The sequence below is a fragment of the Rhinoderma darwinii genome, chromosome 1, assembly GCF_050947455.1.
Source record: "Rhinoderma darwinii isolate aRhiDar2 chromosome 1, aRhiDar2.hap1, whole genome shotgun sequence".
Taxonomy (NCBI): Eukaryota; Metazoa; Chordata; class Amphibia; order Anura; family Rhinodermatidae; genus Rhinoderma; species Rhinoderma darwinii.
The window spans coordinates 545,288,846-545,313,050 of NC_134687.1; the positions used below are offsets into that span (position 1 = coordinate 545,288,846).

At 41.5% G+C, this 24,205-nt stretch overlaps 1 protein-coding gene across 1 annotated transcript in view; it reads left to right on the plus strand.

Moving 5' to 3' along the window:
* Positions 1-24,205, plus strand: part of EDIL3 (EGF like repeats and discoidin domains 3) — a 665,920-nt gene that overhangs the window by 286,227 nt on the left and 355,488 nt on the right. Inside the window, exon 3 of the mRNA XM_075837572.1 lies at positions 23,723-23,851. Within this exon, the coding sequence (XP_075693687.1) occupies positions 23,723-23,851 (129 nt within the window). The remainder of the gene's footprint in view (positions 1-23,722; positions 23,852-24,205) is intronic.

Genomic DNA, 24,205 nt, shown 5'->3' on the forward strand with positions numbered 1-24,205 from the left:
TTATACTATTAAATTAACAATTGTTGTTTGAAATGTTAGTGTCCATTTAATGCATAACACTTACTACTTATTTTAAGGCGGGATTCACACGAACGGGTCGTTCCCGAGCCCGAGTGCCGGCCGGTAAAATCGGCCATTCTGCCCAGCCGGTTTGCATAAAGTTTTGCATCCGTGCCGGGCAGATCCGGACAGTGACATCAGCGGCAACTCCTGAAGGGGAATCCCCATGTGTTCGGGGATTCCGCTTCAGGAGTTTCCCCTGATGTCACTGCCCAGATATGGACAGAGACATCAAGTGCTCTGTCCAGGAGCGGAATCCCCGGAAACACGGGGATTCCGCTCCTTCAAGGAGCTAAAGTGCGGCTAGCACATAGCAGAGCGGGGAGATACCTCCCTGCTCTGCTATAGTGGCGTCGCTACAGTAGTAGCAGCCGCAGCAGCAGCAGCTGCAGCTGCTAGCGGCGCCATCGAAGGTGTCACCGGGCCAGGGTGATTTTAACAAGTAGGGGAAGGGAGCCAGCGCAGCGCTCCCTCCACCTGCTGTACACCCCGGCCCTGCCACACAGTGTGCAGCGATGCCATTCGTCAGAATGGCATCAACTCCTCCTCCTCACATGCACTCTGCACTGTGAGGAGGAGGAGATAGAGCGCAAGCGCCGGGAAACCCGGCCATCACTCGGAACACATTCCGGTGATGGCTGTGTAATACCCGGCCCCATAGACTTCTATGGGAGCCGGGCGGCCGGGTACCCGGGCGAAGATAGATCATGTCCTATTTTTTGACGGCCGGATTTCCCGGCCGTCAAAAAAATCGGTCGTGTGAATAGCCCCATTAGGGGTCTATTATTCCTAATGCAGCCGGGTGCCGGCCGATTTATGAACGGCCGGCACCCGGCCGGGAAACCCTGCCGTGTGAATGAGGCCTAACTGATTTAATATTGAATATTAATATTTTCGAGTTTTTTTGAATACTGCCCTCCACAACTGTTTTTAGGGGCAAGTATCACCATTATACGGCATGTGAAGGAACATTCAACAAGTTTTTTTCTGTCCGATTCATTCTTTGGAAATTGGAGGTATGCATAAGTACAATATGGGCCCATAAACTATAGGTGCTGTATAATGGCTCAATACAACTCAGAATTTGTAATAAGCCGTAATATGGCAGTGTGCATAAGGCCTAAATTTGTAAATAGAGAACATAATTTTTATACCTCTAATTTATATTATTTATTGAGATATTTCAGCTGTCTAATGTGTTTTATTAAAAGCCATAATACTAGACTATGATCGTTAAGGACCAAGATTTGCATCTTTATGATAACTTAATTACCTTTTATTATACTGTAATGTATCAGTCTGTTCATCATTCAGTCAGTTAATGCTCACATAATATATTCTATGCAAAATATTTTTCTAGTTTGCCTATTGTCAATGTTCTTGTCTGATAATTCTACCGTGTGTATGACAATATCACAGCCACCTTATACTGTGACCCAGAGACCCACTTTTCTATATTAAGAGCACATGCCACTGCTTCTAAATCCATTAAACCATCCAGCACCAGTGAAGAAGCCAAAGTGTTAGCAACTTGATAGTGCCTAATTATTGTATGGTAATTCATGTGTAAATTTGTAATAATATGCAAAGAATGCTTATCTATTATCAGCTCCAGGAATGTTACAGTATAATTTAAAAGTCATTGAAGTGAACAGACCCATTACTTTTAGGGAGAGATTAATCTTCTTGACACTATTCACATAAGCAGGCACAAATATGCTTCCAAAGCATAGTATTTAATTCAGCCACTCATTATTATTGATTGGACATGGCTGTTCTCTTTGGGGAGTTATTTAAAGATCACTGTATTATTGATCCCAAATTCATTATATTGGAGATTTAAAACACAATTTCTTATATTAAGTTAAAATAAAGAGAAGATTTTACAAAGTTCATACATTTCCCTTTAATTATAGGTTCATGTAGGGATGCACTGCCCATTAGTAGTGGTGAGTATTGTGGCAGATATGCTAACTGTACTTGCATGAAGCCCTGCTTAATATTTATAGTAGAGTTTCCCCCTTGCACAGACATCTTTATTTGATGTCGATCACTGATGACAGATCTAGTCACCAAAACAGGAAGTTACATGCAAAACCGGCCAATAGTCTCCCCTCATGTAAAATGGCTGCAGACAGTAGGGTTGTGAATAAAGTAAGTATGTAGCTCCTTGTTATAAGATTGACACTATTAACTCTGCAATGAGTCTAGGACTGTTGGGCTGTCATGATAGCATGGGAGCAAGTGGTTTGGAAGTTGTGACCAGTGAGGCTTACTCCTGAAAACACTGTTTTCATGTGTGCATACTCATAGTTCTGTTCATGTGGTTGTGGTCCATGAAACCCACTCATGGGGATATATTTCTTGCAGAATATATGATAAACTGTGAGTACTACATATTCTCATTTCAATTACCTTTATTATACTAAACCAGAGAATCCCCCTAAATTCTCAATCATTGACCAATGAAGCCATGAGCATGGTGCTCTAGTCTGCCAATGAGCCAATTCTTCCATTCTGAAAATTTGTTTATCCAGTGGGAAATAGTGGGAGACGCAGCAGATTTCCAGAAGGTAGGAATGAGAAGCCTAGTTGCTGCTAACAATATTAGCCCCAATTTTTGTGAGTCACTTACTGTCACTTTCAGCGACAGAAGACCCAAGAGACCCGTGGATGGGTGACATGGCATGGTCAGTTTGAATATACTATTATTATGTTGAAATACAGCTGTCCAACAGGCAGAAAGTTTAGAGCAGCTCCACAAAATATACATAAAATTGCCTATTTCACATAGATGTCTCCAACACTTGGTCTGACTTCAGAATACACCCTGTGAAGATGTCCTTAGGTGAGGTACCACCGTTTGAGCACATAGTACTAGTTTTCCTGCACTTTGACATATCTGGAACATGTCACCAATATTCTCAACATTCTTTGTGCAGGACCGGTTTAGAAAAGGTGATTCTGAGGTCCTGTTCCCACAATTTAAAGTTAGGTAAGGAGGAAAAAGTGAATTTTTCAACCAACGTGTTATATAATTTTGGATACCTATAACACTAATTTATCCAGTGCCTTAGTTTAGACAGTTCTATGCAAGTATGGGAGGTTTTTGTGAAGGAAAGAGTTGATGTGACAGTAATGCATAAGTGCCGGATAGGAGAGTTCGGGAAGTTTAGATATTTCTGCATACGGTTTAATCATTTAATTATTTGTGTCCCTAAAATTTAGGGATTGTTCGGATGAAATGGGTTGGGGCATCAATTAAAATGTCCCGTATCCGCATACTCAGAGAAATCTGTTGGAGAAGTTTGGTTTCTAAGTTAATGGGGTTAGTGACCGAAAAGTATTAGAAGTGTACTCACATACTGCAGTGAGTACACTGCTAATACTTTTCGTGCCCCACATAACCCCTTTAAATTGTTGCCAAATCTGAATCGTGGCAGACAGTGTGGGTTTAGTATCTTTTAGACTTTTTAAATGACTTATGCAATTATGTTATGCCGAGGGTTTATTTTGGTTATGCTGTCTCTGGTAGCCTTTATTCTGTCTATGGAGAAAGTGACTACTGAAGGGCAGACAGTGAATTCTTTATTATCCATGTCTTTACTGCTCTATTGATTGATTAATTCCACTTGTACAGGGAGCAGTTTTGAGAATAGACTTATTTCAGGGAAATTGTATTTATGCAACGACCTAATAGATTGTAAGTCCATAGAGAATAGTTTCTGTCATGTGTGCCATGGTGTTAATATACATAAAGTACAGTAAAATAATATAATAGAGTTTTCTGTTATATTACAGTATTTCTGTGATAAAGTAAAATCATAAAATATAATTTATAAGCTAGTGGATACACTATTGGATCGCACATTGATTCTAGAAAGGAGAGTTTAATTATTGATCAAAACCACTGGAAGATGGTCCCAGGTATGAACCAATAAACAATATGCAAATATTTTGAGGCCTTAGTGTCTTTCCAAGGTACCATCTGTCTGAACTGTTTTCTATGACCACTGAATAACAATATCTCCCTTGTTCTGCATTCTAAATGCAATTATTATGTTTGTTATTAATCTTTATTCATTAAGTCTCTGAACCAGCACAGTACATGACAGGCTTAGATATACCAGCTCAGCAGTAAAGTTGGCATATGGACTTTGAAGTCCATGTGCCAAGTTTCACTCATTAGTGTTTATTATTGCTCTGCACAAATCTCTTTGGTGGATGGTCAGTGCTATTTATTTTTTCTCGGTATCAAACGTATAAAGAAAAATATATTGAAACTCCAAGTATTGGCATATTGCACACATTCTTAGTTGGTTTTATGCCGGTTTTGTGCTTTTAACATATCCTGGTGACTGTTCTTTTTAAGCTGCGCACTCTGGAAATTATGGCGTTAAAAAGAAAAAAAAATAGTAGATACAGTCCATTTAAAATATTTTTTTGTCTAGGGCAAATTCCAGTAGCCATAAACTGATGTCCTGAGACATAGAACTTTTTGGGGTTCAAGAAGTATCACCTCTCACTCAGACACAGCCAGGTTTCTCCTCTTCCACCCAAACACGGAACAAGGTTTGGCAGGAATACAGCCATTTTATAGAATAGGCACTGCCCCCAGTGTCAGGATGTACCATAGCAATGCTGTGACATCCTGGTGCTGTTATGGCGCAGTATGAAATTTTGCAAAGATGGCGGCAAGCAATTTAGACCAAGCCAGCAAGCCAAGAATCAAACGCTTGTACAAATAAAGCTGTGTTTACACCTGCGTTGGTGTTTCTGCTATTCTGCTCTGTCAGATTGGCAGAACAATGGAAATACTGGAAGCGCCAATTCCTTTGTACGATGGACACCATTGAAGCCCGACTGAACCCATTGACTTTAATGGATTCCATCGGGTATCCGTCAGGGTGTACGTGGCTTTACCAAAAAACAATAGCGCAGCATTCTGCACTATTGATTCCAGGATTTTCGGCCAGATCTGTGATGGAGGCCCCTAACGGAGTCTCCAATGCAGATGTGAACAGGCCCTAAATGGCCACAACATTACAGTACCAAAAAAGCATAATATGCATTTGCTTCTTTAGTAACATCGCCTGGGAAGGAAAGTCACAAGGGTCAAAGTAACAGTATACAATTTAATCAAATCATACTCTGAACTAGATTAAATTATTAACACTACTGTTTACTTTAAGATTTGGGGATTTATCACCACATTTTACACCTTTCCCCAATTAGGTAGAAAATGACCACATTCTTAGAAGGGGCCTATGTTGTTATGATCTGTACCTGGCCAGAAAAACATCAACATAAATAAGATTTTGGAGTAGGAAATAGTTTCAACTGCATTTTACATTTTTCCTGGATTTGCACTTCAAGAGATAAAGACAAGAACAAACAATACTTATTAGACACAATAAATTAAGCTTTAATCATTTCTATACAAAATTAAATAGCATTTCCATTCCGTACATTTCTAGTTACAGTACAATATACGAGTCAGTGAGGCCATAATTTAGACATTATTGTATAATTTAGGCAAAAAAACCCAAGATATTTTAATTAATCTATTGGCACAATAAATATGTATGTGCTTCCATGAACATGTCTGTGCTTCCATTGTTTCAGTCATTATGCCATCTCAATTATTTTGACAGTGGAATGGAGTTTTAGGGTGGAAACACTTTTGGTTGCTTGTTTTTCTTATTTATTATGTGGTGAAGATATGAATATCAACATTGCTTGGTTGCCTTCTTCACTCTGAAAATATGCTAAAAAAAAATAAAAAAATCTACTGTCGTGGAAATCAATGGCTCAAAATATATTAGACTGAAATTTAGACGAGTCCAAACAGACTCTCAGGCCAGGCCCCATTATTCAGCATCCTAATCAGGATATTTCATACCAATATATATCGAGAGAGGAGAAGAAAACACACAGACGCTGCTGATATGCTCAAAATACTCCTCTGAAGGTTTATTTCCAAACTCAAACTATAATACTATCATTCAGAAGGGGTGTAGGCTTGAGGTTAACCAATCAGAGACAATGTGACAATATTTGTTATTCAGTAAACAAGCAGACCATAACGTACATTCCAGATACAGCATTATAATTCTTCACACATCAGGTTTGCAGGTGCCTTATTTCTCTTGGGCAGAATGTTCTCGTAAGGTGGCTCTCCCACACGCATATTTGCCACCCTCCCTTCTCACTCCCTGTGTCTTCTCTGCAAGCTTCGTATGGGAGCCAAGGTCAAAGATAAAACATATGAAATCAACATTACTTGTATTAAAGGAACAATGACTTTCCTATTCACTACAAAAGAACCAAGATGGGAACTCCAGACAAGATGGCTGCTGCATGAAACTAAATCATTTAAACATTATTATAATCACTTTCACATAATACATATCTTAGTAATTCGGCATCCTGCTTGATAATTCATAATGTAATTTCATACAGAGAATATAAGCAAATAAACCATCCTTCACAAACCCCCCCTTTTCCTCATATTAAATTACAGATATCAATAGGGCCACAACTAATATGATGCCATCACCAATGTCCAGTTTGGGTATGGGGTCCCACCAGTGTATTGACAAGTCCTGTACATCATCGTTCTCTTCTTCTCCTGTCTTTTGCTCTTCACTGACTGTCACCCTCAGGGTAACCCACACAATTATGGTGTCAGACTGGTGGTGTCTAGTGGGGGATTTATTATTACCCCCTCCTGGTATTAAAACACTTGGATGCTGCTGACGGATTCACTGAGGTTTTTTTTTCTTCCTTTGCTTTACTTTGAACTTTGCTGATGTAATTAGGACTTGGTTTGGTCCTTCTCATCTTTCAGACACCGTCTCTTTTCGTTTACGTCACCGGGCTGTACATAGCACCTCATAATGTGAGCCTGGGGTGAGATCCCACGTAGACGGATTAGTGGAGTTTTATTGTGACTACCACAAACCCTCCGCATCTGTCCTCTTCCTCCGGTAAGTTACTTGTCTGGGCGGCTGCTTGAAATTGTGACACTGCCGTCAGTTCATGACAAACGCGTTGTACTGGCTCCGGCTGCGCCTGCCGCATCTGAGTGATGGAGTTCATTGTGTTAAAAGTCTTTTAGTTCATATTTACTGGCACTTGCTGGTGACCCCCAACTCTTCAATTGTTAAAATAAATACTAATCTGGTGATATCATCTACATAATATAAAAGTTGTTCTAAGTACATACAATAACAATGTCAGGCCCTTAAACTAAATCAAACAAACAACTTTATATAAGAAAAACTTCTCTGTTCCAATGGACATGGCAACTAGAAGATGTGTGATTACTGGGTACATTTCATTTGCACTTGGTGTTACTCTTTTCAGCAGGATTTGTACCTTGATCTGAGCTGATTGCCTGGAACATCTCCAACTCACAAAAATATACACAGATTCCACATGTTTATGTGAAAAAAGTCGCAAACCAAATTGTCTTACTCTAATTTGTATTGCATGGGAAGGCCTCTCAAGGTCTGTTCTCTTTGTGGGAGGCGGGTATGATAAGGTGGGCCCCGGTCTGCCAGGACTGTTCTGTAGGCAAATCAAACAGCTCTAACAGAATTTAGCAGCAACAGCTGTAAAGCCTGGGACATACCAATTAGATCTTACTAAATCGATCCTTGCAGTCTTGGGGCATATGTGAGGTCACGCCATCAATACAAGTGCCATCAAGAATGCCTTGGGTGCTACCGGTTTACCTTCCTTTATCCGTCCGCATTCTGTTAGAATCTGGTTCTCACGCCTTCCGCTCCCAGTTCTTCCTGTGGAGAACACACTTTTTCATTGTATAATCATTAATTGATCTTAATCAAATAATTAATTTGAAGAAAAACATTAACAAATAACATCTTTACATCAAACGTTCACATATATATATATATATATACAGACTTTTCCTTTCACAACAACAACAAAAAATAAATAAAAATGTTTTCGAATGGGAATATTCTGCTTCTGTACCTTTTATCTGACGCATGCCTCCAATAGTCCAATGCTAAGGCTGATCCAGATCTTTACATAAAACTTAACCTCAGTATTTAATATTCCCACAACACTTCTTAAATACAGTTATTAAACAAACTAACTTTGGGATAACATATGGAGAACTGCTGACATTTTATCATTGTACAAACACCAGTTCAATACTTGGGATAAAAACTATTCCCCTGAAGATACCGGCCGAGCTTCAGACCACCCTGAGAACAGGTATACACACACGAGCACATTGTCATACACTTCTACCTCGGGTAGTTGTATGTTCTGCAGTCGCTGGGACGGGTAATCTGGCCGGGCTGCACTTTTCACAGGTACCTTTGCTGTTTTACCTATGTCACGCCATGCGCACATCATGCCGGCTGCTACAAACCTAGCGGTGGCATTATTGTATCCAGGGACAAGCCAATTTACTGACACCTGGCTGCACATACCCTTGTTGTCAGTTCTGTCTTCTCTTGCTCTCTCAATTGGCTTACCCAATGATCCAATAAAGATCCTACTACCAATGGGCCCATAATCGTGGGCGATGCCAAAAGCGTACCTAGAGTCAGTGTAAATGTCGGCCGTCTTACCTTCTGCCAGGGTACAGCCTCAGAGAGCACCTCCAGCTCCGCTCCGCTCCTTGAGATGAACAAGAAGGTGAGAGTGGTTTCTGGATGATTTACCTGGTGCCTCGTATCCTGTCTTGTACATACTGTATGAAGTATCTCTGCATTACAAATTTACATTGGAAACCCATGTCACATATAGATAGAACATTTCAAAAGGGTGGTGTAAAGGATCTGCCAGGCACTACGTCTGTGCATACTCCCAGGGTTAATCAGTCGACACCTGAGGCCAGACCTCTTAGACTGACACCGGCTCCCACCAATCAGGGTGGCAGGCTCAGGAGTGGGAGAGCCTATCGCGGACTGGTCAGTCGGAGTTAGCTCCGCCCCCTGTCCATTTATACCTGCCGTTTTCTCTTCCTCATTGCTTGTTATTCTTCTTGGATTCCTGGCCCCACTGCTGCCTTGCTCCAGCCTGCTTCTGCCGTGCTTCTGCCTTGCTTCAGTTCCCGCTTATCCTGCTTCGCTCTGCCCCTGGCTTGCTTCCTGCTCCGTGCTCTGCGTTTGTATACTCCACTACATCCTGATCCTGACTGGCTCGTTCACCACTCCGTTTCCTCACGGTGTTCCGTGGGCTACTGCCCCTTCCCTTGCTTGTTCCCTGTTTGTATCCCCTTGCACTTAGTCAGCGTAGGGACCGCCGTCAAGTTGTACCCCGTCGCCTAGGGGGGGTCGTTGCAAGTAGGCAGGGACAGGGCGGTGGGTAGATTAGGGCTCACTTGTTCCCTTCACCTCCTTCCTGCCATTACATAATAACAAGCCCATACCTAGTCTACCATTTCTCCTACGCTGACGCTATCATGGACCCCCTTGAGACCCTGACCCAGCAGATGCAGGGCCTCTCCCTACAGGTCCAGGCCCTGGCTCAGAGGGTCAACCAGTCTGACGCTGCCATAGTAGTACCCCTCACCTCACCTCTAGAACCCGACCTCAAGTTACCTGACCGGTTCTCAGGGGACCGTAAGACTTTTCTCTCCTTCCGGGAGAGTTGCAGACTTTACTTCCGTCTAAAACCTCACTCCTCAGGTTCCGAGAACCAGCGGGTGGGTATCATTATATCCCGACTCCAGGAAGGGCCCCAAGAGTGGGCCTTCTCCTTGGCTCCTGACGCCCCTGAACTTTCCTCCGTCGATCGTTTTTTCGCTGCCCTCGGACTCATTTACGACGAGACTGACAGGACTGCATTAGCCGAGAGTCAGCTGGTGACCTTACGTCAGGGTAGGAGACCTGTTGAGGAATACTGTTCTGATTTTAGAAAGTGGTGCGTAGCTTCTCGGTGGAACGACCCGGCCCTAAGGTGCCAGTTTAGGTTAGGATTATCTGACGCCCTGAAGGATCTGCTTGTTAGCTACCCCTCTTCTGATTCCCTAGACCAGGTTATGGCCCTAGCAGTACGACTTGTCCGACGTTTCAGGGAACGCCAGCTTGAACTTTTCAATGTTTTCCCCTCTGACTTCCCTGCGATTCCCCCCGAGGTCCCGTCTCCTCGCTCTTCCACGGAAGACTCGGAGGTACCTATGCAACTCGGGGCCTCCATGTCCCCTCGACAACGTAGAGAGTTCCACAGGAAGAATGGTCTCTGCTTCTATTGTGGGGGTGACAAGCATCTACTGAACACCTGTCCCAGGCGCAAGAATAAGCAGCCGGAAAACTTCCGCGCCTAAGTGATCGTCGGGGAGGTCACTTGGGCGCACAGGTATTTCCCGTTAATATGAAACGCAATAAAATTTTGCTTCCCTTTCAGGTCTCGTTTGCTGGCCGGTCTGCCACTGGCAGTACCTTCGTGGATTCTGGCTCATCTGCTAATATCATGTCTGTGGAATTTGCTATGTCTCTAAAAATGCCTTTTATTGATTTGACTTATCCTGTCCCGGTAGTGGGTATCGACTCCACTCCTCTTGCTAATGGTTATTTTACTCAGCATACTCCTGTTTTTGAACTCCTTGTTGGCTCCATGCATTTGGAGCAGTGCTCTGTACTGGTGATGCAGGGATTATCGTCCGATCTGGTATTAGGTCTTCCCTGGTTGCAGCTGCATAATCCCACGTTTGATTGGAATACTGGGGATCTCACCAAATGGGGTAGTGAATGCCTGACGTCATGTCTTTCGGTTAACTCTATTTCTCCCCGTGAGGAGGTAAACACGCTACCTGAGTTTGTTCAGGACTTTGCTGATGTGTTTTCTAAGGAGGCCTCCGAGGTGTTGCCCCCTCATAGAGATTACGATTGCGCCATCGATTTGGTACCTGGTGCTAAGCTTCCTAAGGGTAGGATATTTAATCTTTTATGTCCTGAACGTGAAGCTATGAGTGAGTATATCCAAGAATGCCTGGTCAAGGGTTTCATTCGCCCCTCGACTTCTCTTGTAGGTGCTGGCTTCTTCTTCGTGGGGAAGAAGGATGGTGGTCTTAGGCCGTGCATTGACTATCGGAACTTAAATAAGGTCACAGTAAGGAACCAGTATCCCCTTCCTTTGATTCCGGATCTTTTTAATCAGGTTCAGGGGGCCCAATGGTTCTCTAAGTTCGATCTACGGGGGGCATATAACCTTATCCGCATCAAAGAGGGGGATGAGTGGAAGACTGCGTTCAACACGCCCGAAGGTCATTTCGAATACCTGGTCATGCCCTTTGGGTTGTGTAATGCCCCTGCCGACTTCCAGAATTTTATTAATGAAATTCTGAGAGATTACCTGGGAAATTTTCTTGTAGTGTACCTTGATGACATACTGGTGTTTTCCAAGGACTGGTCCTCCCACGTGGAGCATGTCAGGAAGGTCCTCCAGGTCCTCCGGGAAAATAATCTGTTTGCGAAAACCGAAAAATGTGTGTTTGGGGTACAGGAGATACCATTTTTGGGTCAAATCCTCACTCCTCATGAATTCCGCATGGACCCTGCCAAGGTTCAGGTTGTGGCGGAATGGGTCCAACCTGCCTCCCTGAAGGCTCTACAGTGTTTTTTGGGGTTCGCTAACTATTACAGGAGATTTATTGCCAACTTCTCGGTCGTCGCTAAGCCTCTTACGGACCTCACTCGCAAGGGTGCGGATGTCCTCCACTGGCCTCCTGAGGCCGTCCAGGCTTTTGAGACCCTCAAGAAGTGCTTTATCTCGGCCCCCGTGCTGGTTCAGCCCAACCAAAGGGAGCCATTTATTGTGGAGGTTGACGCGTCCGAGGTGGGAGTGGGGGCCGTCTTGTCCCAGGGTACCAGCTCCCTCACCCATCTCCGCCCCTGTGCTTACTTCTCTAGGAAGTTTTCGCCCACGGAGAGTAACTATGATATTGGCAACCGCGAACTTTTAGCCATTAAATGGGCTTTTGAAGAGTGGCGTCACTTCCTGGAGGGGGCCAGACACCAGGTAACGGTCCTTACTGACCACAAGAATCTGGTTTTCCTAGAATCTGCCCGGAGGCTTAATCCTAGACAAGCTCGATGGGCGCTATTCTTTACCAGATTTAACTTCTTGGTTACCTATAGGGCTGGGTCCAAAAATATTAAGGCTGACGCACTGTCACGTAGCTTCATGGCCAATCCTCCTTCTGAGGAGGATCCTGCTTGTATTTTACCCCCTGGTATAATCGTTTCTGCCACTGATTCTGATTTAGCCTCTGACATTGCGGCTGATCAAGGTTCAGCTCCCGGGAACCTCCCTGGGGACAAGCTGTTTGTCCCCCTGCAATACCGGCTAAGGGTACTCAGGGAAAACCATGACTCCGCACTATCTGGTCGTCCTGGCATCTTGGGTACCAAACACCTCATTACCAGAAACTATTGGTGGCCTGGGTTGCCTAAAGACGTTAGGGCTTACGTCACCGCTTGTGAGGTTTGTGCTAGGTCCAAGACCCCTAGGTCCCGACCTGCGGGCTTACTACGTTCTTTGCCCATTCCCCAGAGACCTTGGACCCATATCTCCATGGATTTTATCACCGATTTGCCTCCATCTCAGGGCAAGTCGGTGGTGTGGGTGGTAGTAGACCGCTTCAGCAAGATGTGCCACTTTGTGCCCCTTAAGAAACTACCTAACGCCAAGATGTTAGCTTCTTTGTTTGTTAAACACATTTTGCGTCTCCATGGGGCCCCAGTCAATATCGTTTCTGACAGAGGGGTACAATTTGTTTCCTTATTTTGGAGAGCTTTTTGTAAAAAACGGAACTAATGGCCAAACGGAAAGGACTAATCAATCCCTGGAACAATATTTAAGGTGCTTCATCTCTGACTGTCAATTTGATTGGGTCTCATTCCTTCCCCTCGCCAAATTTTCCCTGAATAACCGGGTCAGTAACTCGTCAGGGGTCTCCCCGTTTTTCTGTAATTTCGGGTTTAATCCAAGGTTCTCCTCCGTCTCTCCTGGTTGTTCCAATAATCCCGAGGTAGATGTCGTTCATCAGGAACTGTGCACAGTCTGGGCCCAGGTTCAGAAGAACCTAGAGGCGTCCCAGAGCGTACAAAAGATTCAGGCGGATAGAAGACGTTCTGCTAACCCCCGGTTTGTCGTCGGGGATCTGGTGTGGTTGTCGTCTAGGAACTTGCGCCTTAAGGTCCCGTCCAGGAAGTTTGCTCCCCGATTTATTGGGCCTTATAAGGTCATTGAAGTCCTCAACCCTGTATCCTTCCGTCTGGAGCTGCCCCCATCCTTCCGCATACACGACGTCTTTCATGTCTCCCTCCTTAAACGCTGCTCCCCGTCCTGGTCCCCCTCAAGGAAACCTCCTGTTCCCATTCTCACCCCTGAGGGGGTGGAATTCGAGGTGGCCAAGATTGTGGACAGTAGGATGATCCAGGGCTCCCTCCAGTACCTGGTCCATTGGAGAGGATACGGGCCGGAGGAGAGGACTTGGGTACCTGCTCGAGATGTTCACACTGGGGTATTGGTCAGGAGGTTGCACCTTCTCTTCCCCACTAAACCGGGTCCTCTTAGTAAGGGTCCGGTGGCCCCTCATAAAAGGGGGAGTACTGTAAAGGATCTGCCAGGCACTACGTCTGTGGATACTCCCAGGGTTAATCAGTCGACACCTGAGGCCAGACCTCTTAGACTGACACCGGCTCCCACCAATCAGGGTGGCAGGCTCAGGAGTGGGAGAGCCTATCGCGGCCTGGTCAGTCGGAGTTAGCTCCGCCCCCTGTCCATTTATACCTGCCGTTTTCTCTTCCTCATTGCTTGTTATTCTTCTTGGATTTCTGGCCCCACTGCTGCCTTGCTCCAGCCTGCTTCTGCCGTGCTTCTGCCTTGCTTCAGTTCCCGCTTATCCTGCTTCGCTCTGCCCCTGGCTTGCTTCCTGCTCCGTGCTCTGCATTTTTATACTCCACTACATCCTGATCCTGACTGGCTCGTTCACCACTCCGTTTCCTCACGGTGTTCCGTTGGCTACTGCCCCTTCCCTTGCTTGTTCCCTGTTTGTATCCCCTTGCACTTAGTCAGCGTAGGGACCGCTGCCAAGTTGTACCCCGTCGCCTAGGGCGGGTCGTTGCAAGTAGGCAGGGACAGGGCGGTGGGTAGATTAGGGCTCACTTGTTCCCTTCACCTCCTTCCTGCCATTACAGGTGGAGTTTTATTTTTCCACAACATCTACTCTAAGTTACCTAAAAATGTATGGAAACCAATTTAAAAAAAATGGCTGCTGCAGATTTCCACTGAGGACTGTCCGCAGCGGAATTAAACAGCAATTCCACCACGTCTGAACATGCCCTTAGTGGTCAGATGAGATGAAAAGTGGTTGGTAGGCAACTTAAACTGCCACATGGAGTCATGAAGCCTAAGATTTGATCCCTGATCACTTGTCTTAGCCTTCGTTCACATATGCATCAGGGCTGTATTCTGAAGTTCCATCTGAGCTTTCTGTCAGAATGGAGCCTTGACTGAAACAAACGTAAACCGTAGTTTTCCGTTTCCATTACCATTGTTTTCAATAGTGATGGATCCGGTGCCACTGGTTTCTGCTTGTCTCAGTTGTGCAAGAGTCCCGTCATTTGGACGGAATCAATACCGTAGTCGACCAGGCTATTGATTCCATCAAAACAACGGAACCCTTTCACAGCTGAGACCAACTGAAACCATTGGCATCGGATCCGTCATCATTGAAATCAATGGTGATGCAAACGGAAACCTAAGATTTCCGTTTGATTCAGTCAGGGTCTGACGGGAAGCTTCGATGGAATGCCAGGACGGGACCTTGACACAGATGTGAACAAAGCCTTAAGTAGTGGTTTCTAGTTTTACTAGATACATGAATTTGTAGCCGGCTTAAGGGGGTTTTCCACCTTCTGACAACTGATGACCTATCAACTGGATAGGTCATCAGTGCATGATCTGTGGGGGTCCGACACCAGGACCCCGCACAGATCAGCTGGTCCGGTGCCCCTGTACACTGGACGTACATGCCGGAAGCAGTTGGCTCCGGCCACGAAATAGCAGCAGACCTGCAGTTCTGCAGCAGGGCCGCTATGCTATGTACGGAGCCAACTGCTTCTCGGCTAAGTACATAGTATTATGTGCCATAACATCCAGTGCCCGCAGGCCACCGCAGCAGCTTAACTGTGCAGGGTCCGGGTGTCGGACCCGCACCGATTATATACTGATGACCTATCCCGTGGATAGGTCATCAGTTGTCAGGAGGTGGAAAACCCCTTTAAGGACATGATACGTACTTTAAGAAAAAATCACAACATTTGTCATATGGTGTGTCACTCTAGTAAGCAGTATCAATAAAGCACTGATGCATGGGCAACAGCGGAAAGATTTTAGGCTTGACCTCTATTTAAACTTTCCTGTATATTTCACTTGCACACATCTATGTTATCTTGTTCCACATGGGAACAATGGGAGATCCAGCTGCAGTGCTGAAGGGTTTAGTGTACTTAACTGAACTGATATTCTTTTTGCTGGAGACTTGCATTAATATATCTATATTTGTGTCTGCTGTTTGGGTAATGCTTTAGGTAAAATGTTTAAATATTTAGTATTTAAGAATAATAAAAGAATCTGTATATTTATTACTGGAACCTAACATTTATTTATGGGGGAACGTCATATCTACAGGCATTGTACATTATTTATGATAAGATGCAGATGTTTTAAAGGCCTTTTACACCTTCACAACCAATTATTTTATTGTTCCAATGAATCTATAATAAAAAAATAAAAATTTTTTAGAAAAAGGCATCATTAAAAGGGCTGTCCACTTTCTGAAAACTGATGACCTATCCCCCGGATAGGTCATCAGTATATGATCAGTGCGTGTCGAACATCCGGACCCCAAACCGATCCACATCTCTGGCTGCCTCTGTGCACCGGATGAAGTAGTTAGAGTCGGAAGCAGATGGCTCTGACCACTGCATAGCGGCCGTTTGGTGGAACTGCAGCTCTGCTAATATTCCCTTGAATAGGAGCAGAGCTGCAATATTGCAGCTCGGCCGCTATTCTTGGACTGGAGCCATCTGCTTTCGGCAACATTGACCGGCGCCCGGAGGCAGCCGGGGTGCCGGATCGGTGCGGGGTCCGAGTGTCGGACACATACCAATCATATACTGATGACCTATCCGTTTTCAGAAAGTGGAAAACCTCTTTAAAAATCTCCAATTGTTCTGTTTCTACAGCTCCTCTGAACAACTATGTGTATCCACGGAAACAGACTACAAACAAACCCTATGTAGTCTGATGCTGCAGTTACATTCCCTTTCATTATCCCCTACAGATTATATCTGTCCAATATTTTAGGTAGGTTATGAGATGTAGGAAACAGATAGAAGAGAGTATGACTGCAATATCAGACTACACGGGGGTTGTTTGTAGTCTGTATAGGCACATATGTATAAAATGGAGCTGTAGAAACAAAATAGTAGAATATTTTTAATAAGACTATTTCTAAAGTTTTTGAAGATGTACATTTTTGTCTAGTTCCTTATGTTTTTTTTTACTGGTAATCTAGCACTGTTGTCAATAGACAACGCTCCATTATGTTCCATTTTAATAAATCTGCAATCCAGTGTCACTGAACAGAGAGAGAGAGAGAGTATCGAAAAAATATCCATATTTTACAATAATCACCCTTTCAATTTTCATTTCAAGAATAGCCTATTATCTAAACATGAAACAATAGAATAATACAGTTTTAAATATTTACTAGAACTTGATGTTTCATCAAAGTCATTACATTACCCATCAACCTTTATCATGTACATTGTTTTTTTAATGTTATACTAATATTCTTGAAATAGATAATGTATTATTCATTGCTATGAAACTATGCGATTGGTTGATATCTGGAATTTTCATTACAATAAACGACTTTGTCATCCGTGCATCATATTTTCTGTCTCTTACCTCTCTACTTTTTCTTACTGCTGTCTACTGTGTTCATGAAATAAAATGTAGACATGGTGGTGGAAACAACCTGGTTGAGCAGGACAAGAACATATTGTATAGGCAGTATGAATAAAATTATGACAAAAGGAGTTTTCATAATAGCAGACGGCTCGTTGACTCCAATTTTAAGTTAAGATCATGTTCTCTAATGACAGCATCAGTCTTGTTTTTTTTACTTCTATGACCTCTAAGATGTTGATAAGGCCAGAATCGTGATGTTTCAAAGTCATCTCCAAATTGAGTCTTCTGCTGGACCTTTAGGGGCACTGTATTGTTTCAGAGCCAGGGCCAAGTGCAGGATCTTCTTGTGCTCTGGTGGGCAGTCTAATAGGAGTAATACTTCTGCAACATAATCATTTCAGGTTGTTTTAATCATTCTGATGAAGAAGCATTTTACTGCATGAATCACCATCCAATAGCTATATCTAAGCTATAATAATCTTTCTATACATTATTCCTACAGCCTAAGGACAGGAAATAAGTATGACTAGCTGCACGGATGTGATGATTCTAGAGTGATATCTGCTTCTCTGTTTGAATTACTGTATGGATATAGCCTTTGCCACAATTTTTATTTTACTTTTTAACTGGTAGGTTATATTATTGGGTAGCTCTTTTTAGCATCTTTTGTATTTGCATATATACAGTACATTTAGATTAGAGGCATTGTTTTCTTTTACTGATAAGTTTATGAGGCTACAATTAATGCATCTACTCCATGACACATAAACGGAACTAATGGACTGCACGTTGTCATTTATATCCTAAATATGTATATGAAGTAATCAGAGCACAATATACAGACATAAAACATTATGGTGAACTATGCTGACCATTGCACCAAGGCAATGAAGTTGTTAAGAAAAAGATTTATTTTTATAACCCGTGTTTTCTCACTAAGAGACAAAAGCAGCCCAAGATGTAGGAACAAAAACAAGCAAGCTATTGAAATTGGATATTAGATATTCGCCCACTCTTGTTATAGATAAGCTTGTGTTTTTATTGAATCCTAGCAATATATGTTTAATTAGGTTACCAAAGTAAACTTCAGTGTCATAGATCATTCCGCATCTTGTCTTTAAATGGAAAATTAAAAGTTGAAGTAAAGTAAGATGTGTCATCCTAACCACAAAGTACCATTAGGCTGCCCATACATGTGCAGGTATTGTTAAAAAAAATTAATGCAGTTTTTGAAGCCAAAACGAAAGTCGATTAAAAAAAGAGGGGATGTAGTATTTGTCAAATATACTTTTTCTTCCTTTATAATTCACACAGGGTTTTGGCTTCAAAAACTTCATAAAAGACCTAAACAAAACATGATTAAAACCTGGCTGCACATATTAGCAATCTAAGAAATATATATCGGCTACACATATCACTTTCACAAAATTGATATCTCCATCACCTAATTCATGTGTCCAGACATATTCTTAATACACACTTAATACATGGACAGGAGCTTACACACAACAACCTTGTTTGCTAACCTTGTAGGGCTTGTGGAGAGGAAATCCTATGATAGGTTCCCACCACCCATTAAAATAAGAGGTTTAGTCAACCTCTCTGAATGGGCCTCATAGTAGCCACATGGGCTGCCTCTATGGTACCTCTACCGCAGGATAATACATGTGACATAATATGAACCTACAATACTACTCCTAAACAAATTAGTACACACTAATAAATTCCATCACATTATATCAACCTAATGGTTGGTTGCTACATGGACTAGTAAATCTTTTAACTCATTGGCTTACTATCTTTATTAACTCAAATGAGAAACTTATATAAAAATGTATTCATTGGTTATTAAATTTTCTTAGAATGTTTGTGTTTAGGTAAAATGTACAGCTTCTATAATGTTGTATCAGAAAAGTTTTCCCTAACTCCTCACTTGATGTCTCACTGATCAGGATATCCTAAAATGGCGACATCACTCTGCGAACACTAATGCCACCTAAACACTATAAAGAAATAAATATGCATTGCTGCTGAATATACTTACAGTAGTGAGGTTCTTAGCGCACATTTTGATAAAATTGTGTGAGCCCACCTGCCACGTCAAGGTGACCTCTATAAGGTGGGTATCTACGCTTCTTGTACCCCCAGAACTGGGACTAAGCCTACATATAACTGGGGATGGTAGGAACCAGCATTAAACTAATTAAAATCACCCAGGGCAGAATGGGAGGAGTGCAATATCAACAATGGAGGCAGTCAACTCCACATATATGCAATATATAAGAGATAACAAAATTTGATCAGCACATTTCAACAAAATGTGTATACAGGTGCAAGGAAGCCTAAGACTGCAAACAATACAATATCCAAAAATAACGACAGCACTCTGCGAACAGTAATGCCACCTAAACACTATAAATATATATGCATTGCTGCTGAATCTACTTACGAGAGGGAGCGCACATTATGATCAAATTGTGTGAGCCCACCTGCCACAACAAGGCGACCTCTATGAGGTGGGTCCCATCACTGTTCATGATGCGACTTAGGGAGGAACCAGAACAAACATTATTCTAGCCTAAAAGCACACCAGTCCAAATAGATTAGACCCGACAGTATGTCAGCTTGTCAATGGTATTTAATGCCAACCTGTGTGAATTTGTGTGGCTTCCCTTAAGCTGCACTTCAGATCACTCTTTTGAATTCTGCTTCTTTACATGTATCAATGCATTGCAAGTAGTGCAATTTTATGTTGTCCTATGTACCTCCAAACAGAAGGTATACTTCACGTCAACCATAGCGCTGATCATCTTATCGGGCTTGGAATTTAATGAAGACTTATGGGAAAATGAAAATGACATTAAGTATCTGAAAGATTTGTGCTCACTGGTTTAGGCATTTCGTCTTTGGAACACATTCTAGAAAATTCAAGCTGAGCAATATTCCCAAACATGCCTCTTCAATACTCAAACAATGAGGTTACTGGGATCTTACAGCCATTATAAATCCATACAATGAGTGGAGGATCAAGATGCATGCAAATCTGTAAATTTTAGTACTAGGTACAACAGTGTAGATATAGGAGATATAGGCTACATTTTGATGATTTTGAGTGAGAGCAAAAACATAGCATTACATTAAAGGCCTAACAACCAGAACTTTACATATTCAGTAAAATTAGAACCACAAGAACTTGCATACATTGATCTAAAGGTTAAATAGTTTATCATAATTTGCATACATAAAAAACAAATCCAGGTTGAAAGTTATAAAGAAAGCTCACTTTATGAAATAATATATACAAAAAGGAAACAAATGACACTTAAATTATAGTAGTGCACGCCCAATAATGTATTAGTAAAGTAATTGTACTTATTGAAACACAACAAAAAAGCATAATATAAAAACACTTAACAAAAAATGTAACCAAGTATCTTCTCTGATACAGAGGTCTGACTGCAGTATATGCACAAAATGAGGCAATAAAGACAACTAATGTGTGGAATGATAATACCAAATAAATATCCACAATGTTATAAAAAATATAACAACAATAGTATAGATAGAAAAAATTACCATTGTGAACAAACCACTATCAACCATGTGTATATAACTGGCACCTAATGCAGTGTATCACTTGAATGGTGACTGTGATTAATGTAAGTGCTCAGTGATTAGATAAAAATATATAAAAATAACAAGGGCATGTCATGAATAATGTGGCATCCAAAATCCAAAAAGAAAAAACATAGAAAAAAAATAGATTTTTAAAAAAAATATAATAGCATAAGCTAATCAACTCGTGATACTACAGAAAACATCCCATGTGTATCGCTGCCTACAGACGCAGCTTCCTCAGAAATAAGTACTGTGAACATGCATAGCATATAAATATACATCCTACAGGTGTTGTAAGTGTGGAGAATCTAATTAACCATGTGATGTTGGATATTGGATCTGACGTTAGTATATCAAATGTAAAACTAGGTTGGTGTTCGGAATTGCTTACTGCGCAAGTGCTGGGCAGGGCACGCGCCAGTTTCAAATGCATGTGCTTCGTGTAGCATAGAGTAAGTTTCTATACAACCTAAGAGTGCGTTCACTAGTAGTATGAATGTTGCATGCGCTATATATCACTAGGATTATATATCTACATTACATACATTTTATTACTAAAAGCCATTAGCTTGGAGCTTGTAAAAGTCTATTTACACACAGCTTTTCGGAACGATCGTACATCAGGACACTGTTAATGAGAAGTCAACACGTGCGCATACTGTATGTAGCACATCACCCTAGCATGGAAAATATATAATGCTGAATATCGTCAATTTGATAAAGTAGTTTAGCAAAGTGGATACCTCAAATATAATAAATAGCATAGTACACAACTTATTTTACAAAACCCCTTATAAATAACATTTTTTTCCATGTATAGTCGCCATCGATGACTTATAGGTTTATTCAAAACGTCAATCAAAGAATGAAAATGTTTAGAATATCAAAAGTAAGGGGTTTCATAATTCGCATCAATTTGCGGCATAAATTATAGTAAAATTTCTCTTTTTGGTCAATTACTGTGAGCACTGCAAATGCTACACAAATCGCAATATCTTGCGCAAATTGCGTAGAACGATTAATAAAGTCCTGAGAGTATATAATAATTTACTGAGATAAATCCCAAATCCAAATTATTCTTACATTCCAAATAATTTTAAGTTCATTATGGAAGGTAGAATACAAATTGAACCATGTTGGTCCCATAATAAGTGTTCTATCCAATGGTATATGGGACATATGGCTCTGAATAAAAAACCGAATACATAGTCATATAAAATAATAAGCTTGGAAGTTTGGTACTTTATAAAATAAGACATTATCCTTGTTAATGCCATTTACTAGTAATATGACTGCTATGTTGACTGCAATGACTACAACATCTCAGGTCGATATACTGTGATTATTACCTTGTATAGTACCAGAAGAATGAACTGTAATTACCAGTAACTCAACTAAAATATACAGCCACATTTTCAATTGAAGCACTCTCCTCTACCTACTGAAACCCTCCTCAAAGTACATAATGACCTTTACTATCAGGTATTCTGTCAGTTGACATGATAATTTATCTTGTCTATTTATATTCCTGTCTCTCAATCCACTCTACATGTCATTTCAGCTTGTGCTTTATAAAACAGAATATAAAATATATATATATGAAGCCCAACAAGGTGTCTCAATAATTTGTATGACAGCTAAGTAGTCCATCATACTGTTGCATAATAAAAAATTTCCGGTGGTATACTACTACTATAGTACTTTTTGCACAGTAGAACAGGGGATAGGAGCAGCCCTGTGTAAATAGCCAAGAAAACGGTTGGTGCTAGCTTAAAAAATAAGGAGTGACGTGCTCCTCATGCATATATCCAAGAAACGAGACTGGAAGCAGCACTCAGCAACAAATGTGAATTTATTCACCCAACACAGCAACGTTTCACTTCCTCCATGGAAGCATTGTCAAGCATTTTTATAGTACTTTTTGGTCATAGGGGAGTCTACAATTTTTTTCTATTTTGGTTTGGTTGGATCTTGGTTGTCTTGCATATCTTTCTAAGTATGTCACCCTAAAAATACAGTTCTGTCATTACATATTACTAAAACATGATCAGACCCCAATACTACAAGGCAATGTCTGACTTGGATTATGTCTAGAATGATGTTGGGTAGAGTGCTTTGAATATATTGTCATGAGCAGCAATAAATTAGTTGTCCAAGGCCTAAAGAAAAAGATGTATGGCAATTTTTGGTATCAGTACTGGGCTTAGTGATGTAGCTGCAGGTCCAGAGGAAGTAGTTGCACCTGGTCCTGTTACCTGAGGGGCTCAACGGCCTCTTAAGTCTACATAAGAAGACATCAGCATTACAGATGGCACTGTAGGTGGGTGGTCCTGTTACATATTTTGCATTGGGGCCCAGGAGTTTCAAGTTATGCCTCTGCCTCTCCTGATGTTCTTCTGAGGCTAAATAATAGCAGATGCATACAAGTGTGCCCAGTATGCGGGATTGAAGCTTGCAGTGTGCTGTCTAATAGGTCGCAACTTGTAGTTTTGCACTACTAGCAATAGTAGAGATGGCAGGGGACAGATCAAGGAAGATGCTGAACTAGAGTGGTATATGGAACATAAATCCAGCATTTAGTAAAGTGTTAGGACAAGGAATAATTGAAGATCAGGGATACAGTCAGTGTAGCAGAAGCCGTAAATAGACAAGACCAAGATACCATTGAAAAAAATGGCGTTATAAGCAGAGATGGGGCCCAAGATTCTTATTAAGAACAGCTCAGACATGATTCAAAATACAGACGCTGGTCACTGAATCCAGAACTAGCAAATATATCATTGGCAAATGATGAGTTAACATATCAGACAAGCAAAATCCACAGCAAAAGAGAGGAGATTGTGAGATCATGACCCATTGTTAGACTCGTAACACATATCATTTCAAACTGTGATACAAACATTTTTACATTTTTTATTTTACATTTTTGTGCGTGTAGAATACATCAGGGCAAGGTAAAATTTTAGAGGTTTTATTTGTGTATTGTTATGTAGCTTATATCAGAATAGCTTTACATTGTCTTTCACATATAATAACAAATTGCATTATTGTAACCTATTCTTCTCATGTGTTTCAGATCCTTGCCATCCAAACCCCTGCCATAATGGTGGAATGTGTGAAATCAGTGAAGCATATCGCGGAGACACCTTTATTGGATATGTCTGCAAATGTCCTCATGGCTTCAATGGAATCCACTGTCAGCATAGTAGGTCATCTTATCAACTCTAAATTCTTCCTAAGGAATAATATTCAAAAATGTTGATATTTTTTATTTTGTGTTTCATTTTGTAGAATTTAGTTTTTCAATTGTTGTATAATTCTGTTTGTGGGAATGCTTTTCATTGTAAGTGTGTGGAGTGGTCTGTTCCATAAGAATGCAGTCATTTGGAGATGCTTGGTGTGTTGTGGAACAGACCACTGCCCAAGGTTAGACAGAAACAGTAAAGTTTTTTTTTATCCAAGCACAGCTGCTACAATATATACATATATATATATATATATATATATATATATATATATATATAGCAAACATAGAATGGTGACAGCACCCTGCGACACT